Source organism: Propithecus coquereli, unplaced genomic scaffold, assembly GCF_000956105.1.
Source record: "Propithecus coquereli isolate 6110/MARCELLA unplaced genomic scaffold, Pcoq_1.0 Scaffold92, whole genome shotgun sequence".
NCBI classification, from domain to species: domain Eukaryota; kingdom Metazoa; phylum Chordata; class Mammalia; order Primates; family Indriidae; genus Propithecus; species Propithecus coquereli.
In genome coordinates, this window is record NW_012155507.1 from 1531148 (window position 1) to 1540716 (window position 9569).

The 9569-nt window shown below is 45.3% G+C and overlaps 1 protein-coding gene across 1 annotated transcript in view; it reads right to left on the reverse strand.

Moving 5' to 3' along the window:
• FEM1B (fem-1 homolog b (C. elegans)) overlaps window positions 1-6148 on the reverse strand; it is a 12336-nt gene extending 6188 nt beyond the window's left edge. The window contains exon 1 of the mRNA XM_012664849.1: window positions 5257-6148. Within this exon, the coding sequence (XP_012520303.1) occupies window positions 5257-5504 (248 nt within the window). The 5' untranslated portion in view covers window positions 5505-6148. The remainder of the gene's footprint in view (window positions 1-5256) is intronic.
• Window positions 6149-9569: the final 3421 nt, after the last annotated feature.

A 9569-nucleotide genomic window follows, 5' to 3' on the forward strand; every position in this document is an offset into this window, starting at 1 on the left:
ATGTTACACCTTAACTAAAAATAGATATAACTAAAACAAAAACCAAAAAAAGAGGCACAAATGACTTCAAAGAAAAACAGTTTACATGACTATAAACAGCTTACATCAAATACTTTCAATGTGCCAAGCAAAGTACTAGCTGCTTAATATGTGATATATCTCATTTACTCTTCACATCAACGCTAGGTACATACTATTATTATACCCATTTTATAGATAAATAACTAAAAGGTTTACGTGAGATTAAAACTACAGAAGTACTCCGAATACCATAAAATGCATCAACTATAAGGAAACAGTACATGTCATTGTTCAAACGTTTCAATTTAAAGAGCATTTTTTCAAATTGATTATTAATATAATCTATTAAAAAACATACATAGTTAATGTATAGTTACATTTACACAGCTACAATGGTTTCTTGCACTGGTTTTTAAACTATAAATTTATTCTATGGCAACAAATACGAATCTAGACTACCTAAAACTCAAGAAATATTACATTAAAATTGGCAGTCACATACATTATCTTTAACTCTAGCAATAATCCTAAGTCTTACCCTCCTTTTAAAGACGAAAAAAAGAGACAAAAAGTGATTAAAATATTTTTCTGATCTCAAACTTTCCAGACTATATGTTGTAACAGTAAAAATTAAATTACAAGTATGTACTTCACTTGGTTTTTATAATGGAAACTACTTGGTCAGTTTAATATTTTTTGCTGCTACAGTCTAATAATTTCCATTTTTTTCCTTGAGCTATATAATAATGTGACAAAAGTTCCAATTAACTATTTTTATTTAGGCAATTAAAATTTTTAAGATATTTTATGACAAAAAATTCATTGCAGAATATTTTATAATAAGACTAGTCCTTCAGAAACATTAGCCTTGGTGAAGTTAGAATTTCTACATCTAAATCAAAATATTAAACAGATTAAAGGGAATTATAATCCTAACATCTATGGCATTACTCCATCTATAAAATCCAGCTAAAATTTTATAAGACTATATTGTCTCAAAATACTAAATGCATTTAACAGAAAATAAAGATACAATAAAATTAACTAAACATTAGCAACATTTACTAAATTCCTATAGGAAAAGCACCATAAAACAATGATCTTTCTAGACTCAATCCAAAATTGCAATGCAAATTCTTTTTTTTTTTTTTTTTTTTGAGACAGAGTCTCACTCTTTTGCCCGGACTAGAGTGAGTGCCATGGCGTCAGCCTAGCTCACAGCAACCTCAAACTCCTGGGCTCAAGCGATCCTCCTGCCTCAGCCTCCCGCTGGGACTAGGCATGCGCCACCATGCCTGGCTAATTTCTCTATATATTTTTAGTTGTTCAATTAATTTCTTTCTATTTTTAGTAGAGACGGGGTCTCGCTCTTGCTCAGGCTGGTTTCGAACTCCTGAGCTCAAACAATCCGCCCGCCTCGGCCTCCCAGAGAGCTAGGATTACAGGCGTGAGCCACCGCGCCCGGCCTTGCAATGCAAATTCTTTATTATGTATTGCATCCTAAAATCAAGAAACTATAATCTGATATTCACCTTTTTAAACAAAAAATAAGCATCAGGCGATAGAAACTTTTCTCAATGAGAGAGAACATTTCTGATCACAAAGCTAAGCTCATCTATCTCCTGGTTCAATTTGAAACAGAAATGTCTGGTTCAAGCATTTGAAATGGAACTATAATAAAAATTCACTAAATGTAAATAATCAGCACTTTATTTTAACCAAAGTCCTTCAAATCATTTATTAGATCAAATGCAGTTCCTTGAAACATATATTGCCAATGACTTTCTAAATGAAGGCAAATGATGGCATGCCTCTCATGCCTTTCCTCTACCTAGATATTTATTAGAAGTATTAAGACTACAACTGACTTTAAAAGTAAGAGCACTCAACAAAAAGCCTCAGAAGTCCTCTTCTTCTCCCCATCCACGTCAGCAAACCTCTTCAAGGACAGGTGGTCGCCGCAAACTCTGGCACAGAGCACTGAGCCCCTCAGAAGAACTCAGGCCAGCACAATATTCCATGGTCACATGACACCTTCCCTTTGTTTCTGTTCCATTTTATAACATTCTTAACAGCGTCCCATTCTCCAACTAAGAATCTTCTTTCATTCCACTCATGTGACTTTTCTTCTTGTCCACTCGTCTATGTCAATTTTGGTGTTCACATGTTAAGCCGTAAGTAAAATAATCTCAAATGTTACTCCTAAAAATGTGAACAAGGACTCAAATATCAATGTGGGGCTTAATCTAAGTGGGTGGTCCCTTCCCACTGGAGACTCTATTATGAACACACTTTAGTGTCCCAAGGTATTACAGGTTTTTAGGTGAAATATAGACTTTTAAAAAAATTTAAGTTATTTATTTTAATGTCTGTTTGTCTCTCTCTTACATCCACCCACACACAAAACACAATATATTAAACCCCCAATTACACAGAAACTTTTGCACAGGATGAAGCTAAAAAGAAGCGAAACATTCTGAAGACAAATATCAAGTAAACAACAGATGTTTTAAGGAAAAGTATTAAGTAAACAGCAGGATAGATAGTGAACCATTTGGCCAAAAATTGTGAAGATGGTATGCAAGTGACTAAAAACTAGAAACACTAACCTACTTCAGCACACACAGAGAACCTATCAGACCCCACACAGTCATGGGTCTCAGGTGCCAATGGAAGCTAACATAGAGAGAGGCTGGCTAAGTAACGTTCAAAACCCAGCCCCAAGGGGTGAGTGAGCTTCATATTGTTAACACCACTCACGCTAACATTTTCACAATGTCTGAAATGAGTGCAAAGTGAAATCATGGCATTTGCAAATAACACTGTCTTTTTCTGGTAGTTCTGAAAGGACAAACTGATTGGGATAAACTGCAAAGTAATTTCCCAGAGTGGTGTGAGTGGGCAGAAAGGTGGCCAGGAACTTCAATACCTCTCTTTCATTAATTAACTGGTAAATTCCTCAAAAGTAGAAACCTTACATTTCCTTTGTATACGCTATGGAACGTGATCCAGAGTTAGGCCCATAACAGGCATTTAATAAATAAAATAAATACTATAAATTCATATTGTAATAATCCATAAACTAAACAAATATATAGATTCAAGGAGGTGCAAATGATAGAAATGTTTGAGACTGCAGTTTCACCAGTCTTAGTAGTTAATACAAAGATCATCAAAATCCCCACCTCTCTCCAGTCTCCCACAATCTTTCTTAACTGCCCCGGCTGAATCCCCTTCTTGCAACAGCACTGAAACACCCATCATTGCAAGTGCACCAGGCTACTGCCCACCTTCTTGACTTCCTGTTATTTAAAACACAGCTCAAACATCACCTCCCCTGTGAAGCCTTTCCCGATTCCCCTCAGGCCCAGCACTTCCCATCCCTGTTTCCCCCCAGCAGTCCAAAAGATCTATAACCCTAAATGGCACGGCACCTGCAATTACTCGTTTACATATCTATTTCTCTCTCTCCCCCAGACTGTCGTCCTTCCACAGAACAGTATGTTATTCACCTCTGCATACCCAATCCCTACCACAGAACCTGGCACACAGTTGGTGTTCAATAAATGTTTACTTACTAAAACCCTTAATTTCACTGGCCAGTCCAGAACACTGAGCAAGGTATGCTACTATACACGCTCAAGGCTACATTTCTAATCAAGTTCTTTTCATTGCCACCGCCATCTCAAAAAATTACTCTTTGATGGTCAAGTAGTATGGCAATAAGCAGAGCCTTTCTAAATGCTCTGGAAAACTGTTTTCTTTCCCCACTATTCTCCCTTATTCACCTAGGCCTCAGCAAGCTCCTCGGCAGCAGTGTTCTTTCCAGCAGCTGTTATTGCAGAGATTCCTATCAATGGCTGCAGGTGCCTATACAGCTGGAATGGTGCTGGAGGTTCAAGGGTCATTCTGCTTTACTCCTCCTCTAGGTGCGGGAATGCAATGAGTTACAGAGAGGACACAGAAGCCAGTAAAGGAGCAAACATGAATCAGGTGGCCATCTTTGGTAAACGTGAAAAAAAGCCATCTTGTTAACGTCTACAGAGGTAGTACCAGTGATATAAGCTATTACCCACAGGCTATCATTTCATTAAGATATAGTGCTCTAAAATATTTTCCACTCATCTAAAACAGAATAAAAAGCTTTTAATATTTAAACTTAAAAAAGAATCAACCAAAATTCAACACTGCCCTAGTCATCTTTAAGAAAAAATGCTTCTTCAATCAGGTTTTAACCAGGGAGTTTTTAATCACCAAAACTAAAGATACATATTTTTATGCTTAGACTCCATACACTTCAAAAGAAAAAAATTCTAAGATAGCTTATGTACTGTCACAAGTCAACAAAAAAATTCAATCAATGAAGCAAAATCTTTATGCAGCTCTAATCTGTAAAACATTTTATAATCCTCCAGCACAGAAAAGAGGATAATGTCAAACCTGACAATTCTGTGTTCGTTATCATACCCAAAAACATGTATGATTGACCTCAAAGGGCAAATTTTAACTATGACAACATGAATTTTTGAACTCCCCACCTTGAGTAAATAATCAAGCTTATCCACATCACAGGGTGATACATAATTTAACAATAGCATCCATCATCTCCTACACCAGGTCCAGTGCCATTTTAGTAGCCAACACATCCACCCTGAGCAATGCTGAAGAGTCAGAATCACGTCTTGAAATGTCTGGCTGCGTGACAATCTCTCTGGAGGCTGCAGCTGCTGCTAGTTCTAGGTGCTTATTTTGACATTAAGGCTCCAGCAACACGCTGAGGGCTTTATGGGACCACTCACTTGAAGGGGGTAAAATTGGATGTCCAGATAACTCATCAGAGGTCTTCAATGTTTATTACTGACCTCGTTAATTTCTGATCTCTGTCACAACGCCAGTACCACTAAGGGTAAAACCTAGAAAGGCAGCCACCTCCTCCAAACAGCTTGTTCACAGACCATCTAGTAGAGAAGACAGCTATTTATCTACTAGATCTCAAGACCGAGGGTGTGGCTATCTACCTACAGAGGGAATGAGGGGTAAGGGCCGATGAGGATGGGCGGCAAGACATGGGATGGAGTATTATCCCTGGAAGATGAACTGGGCATTAGTGGGCCAGGAGGAGGTACAAAAGGGGAGAAGTGAGTGCCTCCATTAAAGAAGGTGAGGGAAAGGAGGACCCGTGAACTGCTGAGTCCACACGCGTCGGAGAGGAGGCTGGAGTACGGAAGTACCTACCCGTCGAAGCGGACGGTGCCAGTCTGCTGAGTCTGCACCCGGTAATGTTCTAACAGCAAGCGCACCACCTTGGCGTGTCCATTGCGGGCTGCGATGATGAGGGGCGTGGAGCGCTGCCCTCCCTGCTGGCTGACATAGCCAAGCAGATAGCGGATGTCGCTTTCAGACCGGTTGAGAAGCAAGGCGGCCAGAGTCAGCACCTTGCCCTCGCTGGCCGCCTTGTACACATAGCCAGCCAGGCCCTCCATGGCCGCCGCCAACTCCAACACCCGTTTGGTCGCCACCGCTGCTGTTGCCTTGCGCCCCCGGAGGCCGCGTTCGCCAGCGCTTCAAACCTGGGCCCTCACAGCCCATTCAACAGGGCGCCGTCGCCGCCGCCGCCGCGCCCAGGCAGCAGCGCAGCCCGGGCAGGGCGGAGACACAGAGGTGGCCGAGTGCCGCGAGGGGCACGTCCGCGATCCAGCCTGGGCAGGGAGGAGGGCGGTCAGGGCCGCTCCCAAGGCCCCAGGCGCCGGCCCTGGGCCGAGGGGATCTCCATGGCGGCCGCCGCCCCGGGCCTCAGGCCGGACCCCTCTTTCCTGCGGGATGCGACAGGCGCGTGCCCGAGCTACGGGTCGCCCACGGGGTCCCGGGAAGGCGGTGCGCGCCCCGGATAGCGAAAGATGGGCGCGTCTCACCCGACCCGGCCCACCCGGCCGAAGGCCTGAAACTGCCTCCGCCTCCGCTCTTCGCTCCTCGCCGTCCCAGGCTGGAGGAAACCCGCAGGCCCGCGCCCGCTGGAGCTCAGAAGTGCCAGGCGCTGTCAATGGCTGCGGAGAGCCACGCGTGGGCCCCCGGAGCGCTGAGGAACGCTCCGGGAGGAGCGGCGCAAGGACTCCGGGCGGGGAGGAAGGCGAGCTTTAGCAGACAGGGCCGGGAGGGGTGTGGGGGAGGAGCGGAGGGACGGTTAAGTGGGGTGTCTCCGCCAAAGCCGACCGGCGGACAGCGCGGCCTTGGTGAAGAAAGGTTCTGCTGCGTGGAGTTGGCCCAGTCCCAATTCGGGCCTGGGTGTCCCCAGTGCCCTTGACGCCTAGAGCCTCCTCCTCGCCCCCACACGGCCCTGAGGGTCCCTAGCAAGGGTAGAAGGCAGAGGGAGGGTGCAACACCGGTGCGCTAGGGGGACCATCCCATTTTACCATAGATGGCGTGGGACCCCTCTCTGCCCCTGCTCGGGGGCCCAAGGACGGATTGCACGCACCCGGGGGGTCCATTTTAGGAAAAGGGAGGCGTCTCCGAGCATCTGAAAATGGGGACGACGGGAGAGGCACAGCACCAGGCTCTGAGAAGGCAGTGGAAGCTTGCCCTCTGTGGAGAAGGGGGTTAAGTATGTGAGAAAGATGGAGCTCAAAGGGGAACTGCGCGCGCGGTGCAAAGGGGCGAGGTCTCCTGGGAAGGGCGGCGAGTTCCGTGTTCAGACGCAGCAGGAATCTAATGCTGAGCCCGCAGAACCTCTGTTCTCTCACGTACCCCACAAAATTGTTGTTAGGATTTGAAAAGATCATTTATCCAACGAATACTAAAAGTCTGTGTGCCAGGCTCTGCTTAGCACCAGGGATTCAGTGATGGACCAGTCCTCTCTCCAGGGGCTTGTGTTGTTGTGGGGGAAACAGACAATAAACAAATAAATGATAGACAAGATGGGTTGGGCTAGTATCATTACCATTTGCTATGAAACAAATGAAATAGAGTGATGGGGGGCGACTAACTTAGTTTGGGGGGTCACACAAGACCTTCATGACAGGTGACAAGAACAGTGGGTATTCTAGGCTGAGGGGATAGCTATACAAAAGCCCTTAGGAGGGAACAGTGGTGAGCTTAGGAACAGAAAGTCAGTGCAGGAGAGTGGGCCACAGGAAGAATGATGGGAGATGAAGTCAGAGGATGCACGTTATATTAGGCCTGATAGTCCATGGCAAAGGTTTTAAATTCTACTCTGTGGTGGAGGCATTTGAAAAGTTTTAAACAGGGAAGTGACAAGATGCTATTTATGTTTTTTTTTAAAAAAAAAGATCACTCTGGCTGCTGTGTGGAGCATAAACTTGAGGAGGCAAGAGTAGAAGCAGGGAGGCCAGTTAGGAGGAGAGGTCTTAGATTAGGATAGTAGGAGTGGAAGTGATGAAGCCCCCGCAGGAGAAGCAAAAAGTACAAGCTCCCTGTGAAAGTTACTTCCTCTCCCTTTCCCCATCGCCCAAAAGACAGCATCTACCCTAGAGAAAGAACAGATACACTTATTTGGCTCCAAAGGATGGGGCTGGGCTCAAAAAGTTCACGTAAATTATTTTATTTGAACCCCGCCATTCCAGTCTAGGAAGTGAAAGCCTCACCTCAGTTGCAGAGGTATTGGTGGGGGTTTGGGCCACTCCTCAAATTCTCTCCTTCATTCTACAGTACAACTTTACCCCTCCGCAACTCCATACAAAAACATTGGGGTTTCTTCCCCTTTACTGTATCAAACAAAAACAGCATTGGCAATAAGGGCTGAAAATGACATTCTACTGGTAGTGTCTCTGATGGAAAAGAGGGGGAAGCTGGTTGGTTTCATTCTGGGGCTTCAGGGTTGTAAGAAAATCCAGTTTTTGACAGCCTGATCCAGGCTTTTTGGCTTCTGGGAACATGGCAGTGACACATTCAGATGTGTGACTTGGGGCTGTCTTCTGATGTCCTTCTCTCTCTGTCTCTGTAGAGCAACCAGGCTCCTTATCCACCACCTCTCTATTTTTCTGTGTCTCTCCATATGTATCCATCTCTATCTCTGTCTCCCTCCTGCTCGCCCTCTTCCCCTCCCCCACACTTTGATTACCTGGGCACAAGCTGACAGCCACAAAGGAGTGCCTGCCTCGTTAGAAAAACCCCTGCCCCACAGACTTTTGCTCTGTTACATTTCTGTATCATTCTTTTTGCACTTGACTTTTTGAAGAAGGTGATTTAAAAGTCCAGACACAGGCCCTTTCCTCCAATTTTGTTTTCTAAAGGAGATCTGATTCACCCAGACATTCCTTGCTGAATTAGAGACTTCCTTCAACCTCCTCTTGCCTTCCCCCCCTCAGTTTGGTGGTGTAACTGGATGGGTGCTAGAAGGGGTGACTGGCCCAAGAGTCACGCCAGAAAGGGGCTCAGAACTTGCACTGTGTGGCCTCCACCGCCAACAGGAATACACCTCTGCTTCCTGACCTTGGGCTGCTGTTTTCTTCTATATTTATCACAGTTGTACAGGGTTCTGGGCCCCCTCGATTGCTCAATAGCCACTGGCTGACTGGAGACTATTTGGTTGCCTCTGTTTACCTGAGCTTGGAGGATGACATTTCTGTGGTCAGGTTGTGCAAATCTGCAGAGAGGATGTGTAAACAGGACAAGGCTGCTTTCCTAAAGGCCAGAGCCCAGAAATAGTTCCTTGTGCTTCTGACCTATTCCCTGCTCCCTGGACAGAAAGCCACTGAGCCAATGAGCAACAGTAAAAAATAACAGGTAAGTAGCTATATCCTGATGGAACTTGATTTGCTGATGACAACAAAGTGCAGCCTTCCACCTGGACAAAAGGCAGGGCTGAACTTTTCCAGCACTTTGCTTCCTAGGAATTATGGTGGCCTGTGAGCAGAACTGGCTATATCGCCCATGGAGCATTCCTTTTTCCAAGCCAGGCTGGCCCAGCCTACAGCAAGGAGTCGATAGAGTTTCTCAAAGTGCATACAAAATGTCAATTTTCAAGCACCAGTAAAGACAGCCTGTTTTAGTCCTATAACCCTCCTACATACTATAAAGGAATAGGGTGACTCAGTGTTGAATAGATTCTCTAGGCTAGCTGTGGCTCTGGGCAAGTTTCTTCATCTGTATGATGGCATTAATAAATCCTTTCCTCACGGGACTGAGGTGATAGGGACAGGCTAGCTCCTTCACTGAGCCTGGTCCTATGAAGGGGTGCCCCAGGACATATTTTCCCTTCCCCATAACTCCCACCCCAGCAGTCACCCCTCTACTGGGCCATGAACCTGCTCAAGAAAGGACTTCCTCCCTGTCTGCATTTTCTCTGCAGGAATGTGTCTGCCCCTGAGGATGGATAGTAAATCCGTAGTATACAAGGGGCCAGGGAGGGTAATCAACAAGAGCTCAAAAATTCCGAGGGAGCTACACAAGGAAGTGACCAGAAATCAGTGTGACAACCAAGAAAGCACTGATGACCAATCTGTTAGCCCAGTTGCACATGACTGGCATAGCCACCGGCTTCCACCTCCTCTGCCTCCCGCGCTCCTTGCCTTTCCCTGAAAAGCAAATCTGAT